We start from the raw sequence: 12,985 nt of genomic DNA, 5'->3' as shown, positions 1-12,985 counted from the left end.
AGGACGGCAGATTTCCTTCCCTAAAGGGCATTAGTGAACCAGGTGGGTTTTTAATGACAATTGATGATATTTTCATGGTCACTAGTGCTGAGACTAGCTTTATATCCATGACTTTTGTTAATCAAATTTAAATTCCACCAACTGTCACAGTGGGATTAGAACCCATGTCCCCAAGGGATTGGCCTGGATCTACCAGATTACTCGTCCGTCGACATTATCGCTATGCCACCATCTCTTCCCTGCCCTAACCCCTCCACTGTCTATCAGAATCAGTGTTGTACGCAAAAGTTGCGGAGACTGTTGGCTGTTATTGACCAGTGATTAGAACAAGTTCAGATAATAAAAGCGGAAAATGCTGGAAAAGCTCAGCAGTTCTGGCAGCATCTGTGGAGAGGGAAACAGAGTTAACGATTCCAGTCCGTATGACTCTTCTTTGGAACTGAAACACATTTCTACCTCTCCTCAGTTCCGAAGAAGTGTCATATTAGACTTGGAACGTTAACTCTGTTTCTCTCTCCGCAGATGCTGCCAGACTGGCTGAATATTTTCCAGCATTTTCTGTTTTTAAAACAGATTTCCAGCATCCGCAGTATTTTGCTTTTATTTAAACTCACAAAATGATGGGCATTCTACTGGAAGGACCTTCATGGAAATAGTTCCAAATAGACAGAAGACCAGCTCTTAATCCATGTCGCACTTATAGACAAATAACTGGTTTTGCATTTTTTGTCCCTGGAGTCCAGTGTACTCAGAGGGAGGGAAATAAAACACTTCTTGTATTTACAACAATAATTGACTTTCAGATTTCGCAACGAATAGTTTTACACAGGGCCAGGTTAATGTATGGACAGTTGAAGGTTGACATTTACAAATAGTCATTCGGTAGTACAGAACTTGAGTATTGCTGAAAAAAAGACACTGTTGAAACCTTTTGTCTTGCACTCATCAGGACTAAATTGCAAGAATGCAAAATCTCGAAAGAACAACAATTTATACTGCATGAGAAAATTGGTTGGCAAATGGGCTCTGATTGGTAGAGGAGTTGCCATGGAGAATGCACCGCGGGACAGTTAGCTGCCAAGCAAGTCGACCCTAATTGGTCAAGGTACTGCCATGGATAATAATAGGCCAGACTGTGAGAAATTAATGCAGGAGATGGTTGTTCTTAAACAAATTATTTAATGGCTAATATTGCATTTCTACAAATTATGTAACAATGTACATTTTTTTAAATTGCGCTCTTGCACAATAGAAGTAGAATATGTAGAAACTGGGCAGGTAAGCAGTTAAAATTGTCTGGGAGATTTATAGCTAATGTTCCACTCCAATCCAGCCGTCATCCATTTCAACCATCTTTACTAGGCAGGCAGTAGGATAACCACCAAAAACCTGCTGGGTCCTTCTTTAAATATGCAGATAGGGTGCCGGTACTTCCCAGGGGCTGGTTGGATCTTGGTTTGACCCATCCCAGCCACCTGGGTCTAGATCGTCCGGTGGTTGGAGACTGGATGTACACTGGAAGATGCGCTACAGGACCCCTTGGTAGTCCCAGTCAGAAGGAACTTTATATTTTTAGTACATTGGGAATTGTCTTGGAAGTTTCAACCTCCAATGGGCAATTCTCCTTCTCCTGGGACCCTCTGAAAATGGTTCCAACTCTGCGTTAGAGTCGGAGATTTTGAAGGGTTCCGGCTTACTTGAATATTTACCCAGGGAATGTTAGGCAGAAAACAACCATGTTTAACTCCTGAGTAACTGTACAACTGACCACAGCCTCACCAACTTCCCACTGAACCCTCCCCAGCCCCCCTGACCCAACCGACTCACCTCCAACCCTCCAACCTCCCCTGATCCTCCAACTCCCCCCCAATCCCTTGACCCTCCAACCTCTACTGAACCTCCTACTCCCCCCTGACCCTCTGACCCCTTTTACCCACTGACCTCCGCTGAACCTCCAACTCCCCCTGACCCTCCAACTTCCACTGACCCTCTGACTCCCCCGACCCTCTGACCTTCCCCCAATTCCCCTCAACCCTCCAATTTCCCCTGATGCTCTGACTCACCTCCAACCCTGCGACTCCTTCCCGGTCTTCTGACCTCCGCCCACCCTCCGAGGCCCCTACCCTACTGACTTCCACTGACTTACGGACCTGCCCCATGACCCTCTGAATTCCTCCTGACGCCCCCCCACCCCGCAACTGCCCCCTGACCCTCTGACTCCACTGGGCTTTCTGACTCCCCACCTACCCTCCGAACCTCCCCTTAACCCCCGACACCCCAACCCATCTCCGACACTCCGACTCCCCCTGACACTCCGACTCCCCCTGATCTGACCTGACCCAACCTCACCACCCTACTACCCTACCCACCTTATCCGCTTATCTCACACTCATTCACTAACACAGTGAAAAGCTATTTAAATGTTCCAAAGGTTTTCAGCGTGTTAGTGAGTGAAGGCTTACCAAAATACAGCAGCTAGTGCAGTAAAAAGGGAGTGTGGCTTAGCTTCCCCCAGTTATCCTGCATTACTAGGAAGGACTCCAAGGACAAATATGCTCTGCATTTCTGAAGATGTCTAGTTCAGAAGCCCGTGCCAGATATGTGGAGCTCCACATTAGTGCAAAGAAATAGGTGACTGCTGCTCCTCAGAAGATTCAGCCCATAAATACTGTGGCTACAAGAGCAGGTCAGAGGCTGGGAATCCTGCGGCGAGTAACTCATCAAAGCCTGTCCACCATCTACAAGGCACAAGTCTGGAGTTGTGATGGAATACTCCCCACACACCTGGGTGAGTGCAGCTCCCACAACACTGAAGAAGCTCGACACCATCCAGGGCAAAGCAGCCCACTCGATTGGCACCCAATTAACCACCTTAAACATTCATTCCCTCTACCACCAATGCACAGTGGCAGCAGTGTGTACCATCTACAGGAACTCACCAAGCCTCATTAGACAGCACCTTGCACCTAGAAAGACAAGGGCAGCAGATAGACGGGAACACCACCACCTGGAAGTTCCCCTCCAAGCCACTCACCATCCTGACTTGAAAACATATCACTGTTCCTTCATTGCCGCTGGGTCAAAGTCCTGGAGTCCTTGAACTCCCTTCCTAACAGCACCCTAGGTGTACCTATCCCACATGGACTGCAGCGATTCAAGAAAACGGCTCATCACCACCTTCTCAAGGGAAATTAGGGACAGGCAACAAATGCTGGCCTAGCCAGCGACGCCCACATCCTATGAAAGAATAAACAAAAAGGCTGATTGAAGGTCTCCTGTAAGGATTGTAGAATCTGGAAATTAATATTGTTACTATTAGCAGATGAATGCTTAACCTGCTTGTGTCCTGGACGAATATATATCCCCCAATCAACATCACTAAAAACAGGTTATGTGATTATCTCATTGCTGTTTGTGGGAGCTTGCTGTGCACAAATTGCTAACACATTTCCTATATTGCAACAGTGACTACACTTTGAGGGTGCTTCATGGGCTGTAAAGTGCTTTGGGCCATACTGAGGTCATGAAAGGCACTATAGAAATGCAAGTCTTTCTTTATGTACAACATTCTTATGACAATTTAGTAAAGTTGTTAACATTGAGACATATTCCTTTAAAATTGACAGTTAACTGTTGCATTCAAATGGGCCCTGTCTGCTCGCTAATAACACCAACAATAATTTCTAAGCTGTGTCTCAAGTGAAATGAACTTATGATTGTCTTCGACCAGCTCCCAACACTTGTAAGTTTCCACAAAGCCAAAGCTCTGGGATCCAAAGTCAATATTTAAAGCAACGTTTGATTAAAACTTCAATCTTTTTCCAATGAAAGCATATTCAAGTACTCTTACAGCACTGCTGTAAAAGTATCCTTAAACCAAATCTCCTTTATTATCAACGTTCTGCTCTGTTTTTATTCATTTATTAGGTTGGCCGGCAGCTGGACAGTACAAACTACTTTTATCAGCTTCGTGCCAATTCTACCCTGGAAGTCATCCCGTGAGGTCAGGCTGAGTGTCAGTACTTTATTCGCTTCAGTAATCCATCTACGTCACTATAGATTATTATCATCTGGATATTAGGAGTCCTGCACAGCCAGCCTCTCTCTCTGTATTGTCCTTGGGGTGATGGGTTATTGGGGGTAGGTGGGATGCAGATTTCAGGTTACTATCAGATCAGCCATCATCTTATTAAAAGGCGGAGCAGGCTTGAGGGGCCGAATGGCCTACTCCTGCTCCTTGTTCGTTTGTTCGTTATGTATTGCTGTTAGGTGACTGCATTAAAGGTTTGACGCTTTCACCTCAACACTGTTTGTATTATGATCCAGTGTATGTGCCAATCCGAAGGCAAAATGTTGTTGTGTGGCCTTGTCGCCTGTTTGTAACAGAGTTGATCTGCAGACAACTTTCTAAGTGGAAACATTCGGTCTATTTACAACAGAGCCAGCAGCAACTACACGTGTGCTTTCAACTCCATCTCTATCTCTACACCGACTGTGGAGGTAGCCCGCACTGCTAACGCATTGGTTTACTCAAATCATGTGATCTTACATCACAGGGCTATTCTTAAAGGTACAGTCCAACATTTAACAAAACCATAATTACTACACAAACACAGCCTACTGACACTAAGACCCCATTTTGCCCCTCCGATCGGCAATGGGAGTGGGGCCTGTGGGGGTTAAAGCATCGGCAGTGTGGCACACAACAGATCCACGACCTACACACGCTCTGTCTGCACCATTTTAACAGCAGGCTGTTTCCGGCCTTTGCCCCAGGCAGTGTCAGTTTGTGCAATGAGGATGGTTCTCACGAGCGTCTGCTGTAACCACGATTCTAAGTTTAAATTTTTTTTCCACTTCTCCAATTTCTAATGGCAGTGATAACACACCATTCACCCGATACGCTGGCACAACAGCGAAGTCGGTGACACCTGGAACCTTCATCTAAGATGGGCGACGGGGACAGAAGTCACGGCAATCCAAGCAAGATTTATTTGATCTAGTTGAATCCAGCCAGATAATGGATACACCAAGAGTTAATCAGAATGGTATTAAGTGAGCTCTTTCAGAGTTGCCTGGCTGGACCAGGGTCATACATGTGTCAGGCACCATGTGAGAAAGCAACTCATTGCATGTAGAGAACTTACAATTTGATAATAGCAAAATATCAATGACAACTTTTAAAACCGAGCCAGTTAGCGTGGTGCTGGGATAATTAATTCTGGAGCTAACAAAGGCCTGGATGAAGTTTTGAGATGGTGTGCTATGTCCGTTCATGGTTATCATAAGGGGGAGATGGGAGATGGTGGTGTAATGGTAATGTCACTGGGCTAGTAAACCAGAAGTCCAGGCTAATGTTCTGGGACATGGGTTCATAATCCCATAGCCTGTAGAATTTAAGTTCAATTGAAAAACCTGGAATTGCAAGCTAGTCTTAGCAATGGTGCTACCATAAAACTACCATTGATTCTTGTAAAAACCAATCTGGTTCACTAATGGCCTTTGAGGAAGGAAATCTGCTGTCCTGACCTGGTCTGGCCTACATGTGACTCCAGATCCACAGCAATGTGGTTGACTCTTAACTGCCCTCTGAAATGGCTGAGCAAGCCACTCAGTTCAAGAGGGATGGGCAACAAATGCTGGTGATGCCTGCATCTGATGAAAGAATAAAACAGATGCTTAATACTTACTTTGTTCTGAATCCTGTGGAAGTTGAGTCTCTTCACAGTTTTGAAACAGATCAATCTGGCTCAATGTGTTTGATTCAGCCTCTGAACCAATCCTTCCCTCCAGTTTCCAATCGGGTTTTGTGCCATGTTGGAAAGGAGCGTTGTCTGAGTTCACATCTGTAATGTCTTTAAGCATATAAATATCTGATTTTACAGAGGTGCTGAAAGGCATCACTGGTGCGTCTCCCTTGACACAGCTTACATGATTTCCATTAGTACCACATGTCCTCCTTCTCACTGTATCTTGGTCACTTCTGCAGCTCCCAGCATCCCCGGCTTTTGGCCTTCCTGAGCCGCCAGCACATTCATTGTCGTTGGCATTGTCGTCCTCCAAATTTATCTCAAAAAACTGCTCATCGTCGATCACATTCGATGGAGTAGGTGGGATCAGGTTGATCACAGGAGGTGTCAGCAACTCCTCTGGGCTTATTCCAGAATACCTTTCTGCCTCATCACTGTTGCTATAGGCGTAGCTTTTATTCACATATTTCTGGAGTGGCAAAGAAGACAAGGGGGTCAGTTTCCTCTTTTGCTTCAGTCTCCGTACTGTAGACACTGAGCTGGACGAACTGCGAACGCACCTTTTACCATCGGCTGTGTGACCTTTGGAACGACATTGCCGTCCACAGCCTGCGGCTGTTGGTTCTTGACTGAGGTGCAAAGACGCCGTGTCTTCCTGGCATGGCACTCCAAGCTCGTCCTGAGAACCTCCTGCAAGGCGCCTGAGCTGACGTTGAAGGCGAAGCGTTGCAGAAGCCACCCTTTTCCTCCAAAACCCTTGGCAGCCACAACAGAAGATCCTGCGCACAAGGCTGTGAGACCTATTGCGTGGCATGTCCTTCAGCGGGGTCGAAGCATTAGCCCTTGCGGAGAGACTAAGGGGTGACCTTCCCAACAAACGCTGCCATCTTCCCTCAGCAGTCGCGGTTCGGGTTGGAAGAAGCCGTGGGCTGTTTTCCTTTGTTCTGATACCATGTGATCTGTGAGGCAGTACAGAGACAAACATTAATCACCGGCTGGGTGTGCTGAAAGGGCTTTTATGTGCACCGTGGCTTTCATGGTTACCATTAATAACCTGATCTAACTGAATGGGATGTGCCTTTTTTTTTAAAAGGAATCAAAACGCTGAAGTAGCCTGTACGGATGGAAGTAACCGGATTCTTCACTGCACGCCAGGAACTGGGAACCTACCCTTTGCTGCTAAGGGTAGGTTTAGCTGATGGGAGATGTGTATCATGCGCTCACAGAACTGCGCAAATCGCCTGTCGCTTTGTATTTTCAAAAGGCCAGACTCATTGAAAATTATGAGAAGCACTTCAAATCAGGGTAGCTGCAGCTTTTTTTTTTCAAAAAAAAAAAATTGTACTCCCTTTTCATATGCAAAAAAGGGTAAATGTTTTCCAGGAAGATTGAAATGAAGGCAGAGGCCTTTCATGTGTGGTTTGGATCGGAGAACGGACGCCTCTCTCAGCAAGAAGTGCGTTTGCAAAAATTAACGGGCGTAGAGCCAGGAAGGTATATGTACCACCATTTTGCAGTAAAATGTTTCAGTATGAGAGCAGCTGAGTTAAAAAAAAATAAATCACGATCGCCTGAATCGTTGAGAGTGCATTCAACCATTAGAATCCTAGAATCCTAGAATGATTCAGTGCAAAAGGAGGCCATTCAGCCCACTGTGCCTGTGCTGGTTTTTGAAAGGACTACCCGATTAGTCCCAACCCACCCCCCCTGCTCTTTCCTTACAAATCTTCCCTGTTACATCAAAAACAGGACAAACACCCCCTTTACTCAGGGTTATTGTTAACTGGCTGACACGGCGGGAGTGCAGTTCAGGGATTTTGTGAATGTAACATCATCGGGTGTGACGCCCACAGGAACAAGTCACGATGCATCTGCAATAAATCTCAGGGAGATCATAGCTTAACCTAAACTGGCATTAGCTTCAAAAGGTTCCGTTAAACCAGCTGTGGAGTGCACAGATATTCTCCTGTTTGCAAATCCACGGCGGCTGAACAAACACAAACAGAAGCCTCGATATTATTGGATGATTATGCATGTGACATTCCATCATCTGCTGTTTTAGTGAAGCCATTGAAACTGTGCTTAACGCGTGGACAGGGCCAGGGGGGGTCACAGAAACACATAAAAAGCCCACTAATAATTGGCATTATAATGTCTAGCCTTTAATAACAAGGGCTGCTCCTAGTTGACGACTGTGTAAAAGTGGAACGTGATGTTTGAGGACTACTCCTAAATACAAAATGGCAGCGCACAGCTTAATAATATTATGAACATTGTCTGAACAGCTCGGGAAAGGTAAGGCCTGGAATAATCGCATGACGCAAGGAAGACAAAGTCAAAACAATGATCCAAAATTTGTACAGGAAATGCGTTGACTTAAGTACTGTCATACTTCCTAAAGAATATACAAAAAAATTGCTGTACTGAGACAGGGAAATAACTTCAAGTTTATAACAAATAAGGTATTGGAATTTAAAATAGCATGCATATGCAATTTGACATTATAGATGTCATGACGTGAAAGAGACTGCACTGGAGGAAGGAGTTTCAAAGCTCTAATCCACACTGTCTCCATCTCATGTTCATTATCCCGATCACCGATTCCCACCTCCTTAGCATTGTCAGTCTCTACACGACCTCATACTCCTGCCTTTGCTACCTCTGGAATCAACTATTCCAATGCTCACCTCTTCGACCTCCCGCCGTCCACCCTCTGTAAACTTGAGCTCATCCAAAAATCTGCTGCTCATGTCCTAACTCGCAGCAAGTGGCATTCACCAGTCACCCCTGTGCTTGCTGACCTACATTGGCTTCTGCTCCAACATTCTCTTGATTATAAAATGCCCTTCCTTGTTATCAAATCCCTCCATGGTCTCACCTTTCTATATTACTGTAACCTCACCAGCTCACCCTCCGAGGTCTGGCCTCTTCCACATGCCTGATTTTAGTTGTTCCAACATTGGTGACTTGGCCTTCAGCTGCCTGGTCCTAAGCTCTGGAACTCCCCCCTTAAATTTTTTCACCTCTCTCTCTCCCTCTCTCTCCTCCTTTAAGACGCTCCTTACAACCTAGCTCTTTGACCAAGCTTTTGGTCACGTGTCTTAATATCTCTTTACGTAGCTTGGTATCAAAGTGTTTGATAACACTCCCTTGAAGCACATTGGGACACTTCACTGTGTTAAAGGCGTTATGTAGATGCACGTTGCTGTTCTAACCTCAATCCACACTGCCGTTTAATTCAATGCAAAACTGATACACAATCACAGGGCACAATGTAGAATTGGGTCATTGAACTCATCCACTCAAAAGAGGAAAGGACAATAAACACATTGAGCAGAACGGCTCGGAAAGGCATTGGGATGAAGGTTGGAGGAGGGAATTGCAAACCCAATGGTATTTACTAGATTAATCATATGAATTATGATTTGAAAATTATGTTATGTCGTCATTGTGCATCTTCCACTCAGTTTTTACTGGAGACGGCCCACAAAAGAGAATTAATCTCTTTAAACTTTAGTTCCTGTGCTTCTGTGGGAGAAGCGGGAATTCACAAGAACACAAGAACAGGAGCAGGAGTAGACCACTCGGCCCATGATTCAGTACAATCACGGCTGATCTTGGGCTTCAACCCCACTTTCCCGCCCGCTCCCCGTATCCCTTACTTCCCTGAAAGACCAAAAATCTGTCTATCCCGGCCTTAAATGTATCCAACGATGGATCATCCACAACCCTCTGGGGCCACAGAGAGTTCCAAAGATTCATAACCTTTTGAGTGAAGAAATTTCCTCCTCATCTCAGTCCTAAATGTTCGGCCCCTTATCCTGAGACTGTACTCATGATCTATGTATTTTGGCTAAACATCTCTCATGCTGGCTAGCGAAAACAGAAAATAGACAAACAGAGTAACGGATAAAAAGAGATTCATAGAGCACCCATTCAAATTCCTGTTCACCGCCATAAATAATTATTTTGTGATGATAGAACTCATATAGAAGCATCGTAAGACAAAAGGAGTGCAAAAGGTTTCATCATAAAGATCATTACTGAGCATGTAAGATGACGTCCTTGGAGTAGTTTTTCACTTTAGAAGGAAACCCTATGGGAATCAGGCGTCAAACCATTCAAATTATAAATAGGATGGATAACACATGAGTTGGGAAGCTTTTCTGGAGCAAAAAAACTGGGGTCACAGTTCTAAATTTAGGAAATGACTAAGCTGGCCAGGATTTAGGACTGAGCTGGTTGAGAATGGCGGTGAGCAGAGTTTCAGGGAAGGACGCCATGGCTAGGAAGAGGATGGTGATCTTGTCGACTAAATAACTTCCAACTGGCAGAATGCAAAATTGGCTTCAGCCTTTTAACAGAAATGGGTGTTTAAGTGTCAGCTGTGGCTCAGCTGGTAGCGCTTTACCTCTGAGTCAGCGGCTATGAGTTCAAATCCCACTCCAGAGGTTAAGTGCAAAAATCAAGGCTGACGTTCCAGTGTAATGGTGAGAGAGTGCTGCACCGTCAGGGGTGCTGGTTTTTAGATGAGATGTTAAACTATAAGGCCCTGTCCGCCATCTCAGGTGGATGTACCTCAGTGTGCAACATGATCTATGTCGATAACTCGAATGCCATTGTGCTGTCTGACTGTCTGTAATTGACATATTGAAATGTCTGTAATGTTCATTGATTCTATTGAAGCACCTCATGATCTATGTGGAAAAGTTGAATATGATTGCACTTTTTGTGATGGCCATTTAGAAATGTTTTGTAACGTTCTTTCGGATATTTTATGAATAAAGTATATTTTTACAAAAAAAAAAAGATCCCATGGCACTATTCTGAAGAAAAGTAGGGGAGTTATCCCCAGTGTCCTGGCCAATATTTATCCTTCAATCAACATCACAGAAAACAGATTATCTGGTCATTGTCACATTGTTGTTTGTGGGAGCGTGCTGTGTGCAAATTGGGCATTGTGTTTTCTACATTACAACAGTGACAATACTTCAAAAAATGTTTCAGTGGTAATAAAATGCTCTGGGACATCTGATGGTTGTGAAAGGCACTATATAAATGCAAGCCTTTCTTCATTAAAAATGAATTTAGGCTGGACAATAGAGTAGAGTGAAGAGGCAATCTTCTGATTAACAATTAGACGAATAACATGAATATTGTTCTTATAGATGCCTTAAAGTGGGATAGTGATAAAACTAGGAGAGAGATGAGGAAGTTTGTGAGGAGCATTAACGTCAATGTAGTGTTCAATTGTTCTGCGTTTGATTATGTGAGTCTGGTAACTGGTTTATGCTCGCTGTTTTTTTTAACGGGATGTGGGCATCGCTGGCTAGGCCATCATTTATTGCCCGTCCCTAATTGCCCTTAAGAAGGTGGTGGTGAGCTGCCTTCTAAAATCACTGCAGTCCCTGTGGTGTAGGTACACCTACAATACTGTTAGGGAGGGAGCTCCAGGATTTTGACCCAGTGACAAAATTTAATTGGTTAAGCCTGGGTGTGGAGTCAGGGCAAAGTGAACAGGCACCACAGAAGCTACTAGGAGATGAGCTGTAAGACTGAGTGCAGATAGTTGTGATTGCAGGGATATTTTAAAACTCTTGTATAAAATAAACCTGTTGCATACTTAGAAACTAGTGACATCTCTGCATTGCTGTGAGATATATAAAATATACAACACTCAGTATAGACGAATTGGGCTGAATGGTTTATTTCTGTGCTGTAGGCTCCATGTAATATGCAATGACTGGAATAAAAGAGAATTGGATAGCTACTTAAAGGGAAACAAATTGCAGGGCTATGGAGAATTGGCTGGGAAATGGGCCTAATTAGATAGCACTTCCAAAGAGTTGGCCAAGGCATGATTGGCTGAATGGCCTCCCTTATGTGATGTTTCATTTCATAATTCTATGATTTGTTTGGAAAAAGGGCTCAGTAATGGACAGAAGTATCTGATTTGATGATGTGCTTAAAAATTTGAAGTGTGACTTCCACGATCGAACTTCTGACTCAGACAAGGCATGACCATTAAGCCAAAACTGACATGATTTAGGGTAAAGCAGATACACCCACAGTGCTGCCAGGAAATTCTTCTCTGAGTCCCCGCACCCCCCACTATGGGCCCTATATCAGGGCTTCCCAACCTACGGGCTGTGGCTCCTACTGGGAGTTGGGAAACGAGATTTTGGGGTCACGAACTTTGAGGGGTAGCAACGGCTGCTGTGGAGATGGCATTGATTTCTGACAGCTGCGAGGTCCCTTAAAATCCTCACTTTTTTTCTATTGGTGGGCGCGGCCTAATCGACTGCTGCAAAAAAAGAAGCCTATGAAGAGGTAGGTGTTCATTTAACACTGGTAGGGTGGAATCAAGTGACCTCAGTTTTGAACTGAATAATGGTTCAAAACAAAGCAGCTCTGATATCAAAAGAACCTGGTAATGAACTGAGCAGAATTTGGGCCTCTGGAGATAGTATACTCAGTGGCACCTATAAAACCAACACAAGTCTTCAAAAAGCATTGACAGACATTCTAGGTTCTTTACAGATAAGGTATTGATGAAGAAAAGTAGTTATAGTTTTCCTTGCCCAGAGATGCCTAATGGTTTTCTATAATGAAAGAACACCTACCTTCATCAACTCCCCAAAGCTCAACTCCTGTTCACCTCCAAACCCCTCAACCCCTCTCGTACTCTCCCAAATTTTCCATCTGGAGGTCACACAAAGTCTGAGGCATTAAAATAGGGTCACACTGGGAAAAAGTTTGGCAAGTATTGCGCTTTATTAAACTAACTTCAGGAGCCCACAGTAGCTGGTAGCGCTAATCCCCATTGAAATGCTTATCTTCTATAGCTTAAGACCTTACTTGGGAAGACCTTTACAGGAGCTCGTTTATTTGTCTTTTGAATTTGTACAATTAGGCTTGTAAGTAATCGTTTGCACTTTAATGGACTATATTCCGCCTGACTAAATATCCTAGCATGTTTTATAGGACAGGCAAGAACTTGACTTGAAGCACTTGACGAAGAATTGGGAGAGAATTAGCTGTGAAAGGAACTTCTAAAACTGGTTAGCAATCAGGGCATTGATTTTTTGGGAGGTATTGCATTGCAAATTGAAGGTAGGTGTCCTTTCATTATAGAAAACCATTAGGCATCTGTGCTGGGCAAGGAAAACTATAACTACTTCTCTTCATCAATACCTTCTCTGTAAAGAACCAAGAATACCTGTCAATGCTTTTTG

The 12,985-nt window shown here is 44.2% G+C and overlaps 1 protein-coding gene across 1 annotated transcript in view; it reads right to left on the bottom strand.

Moving 5' to 3' along the window:
* Positions 1-6,564, bottom strand: part of LOC144689991 (uncharacterized) — a 79,328-nt gene extending 72,764 nt beyond the window's left edge. The window contains exon 1 of the mRNA XM_078557530.1: positions 5,691-6,564. Within this exon, the coding sequence (XP_078413656.1) occupies positions 5,691-6,564 (874 nt within the window). The remainder of the gene's footprint in view (positions 1-5,690) is intronic.
* Positions 6,565-12,985: the final 6,421 nt, after the last annotated feature.

The sequence above is a fragment of the Cetorhinus maximus genome, chromosome 14 (assembly GCF_964194155.1).
Source record: "Cetorhinus maximus chromosome 14, sCetMax3.hap1.1, whole genome shotgun sequence".
Lineage (NCBI taxonomy): Eukaryota > Metazoa > Chordata > Chondrichthyes > Lamniformes > Cetorhinidae > Cetorhinus > Cetorhinus maximus.
The sequence above is the reverse complement of the archived record's forward strand: the minus strand, read 5'-3'. Positions and strand labels throughout refer to the sequence as shown.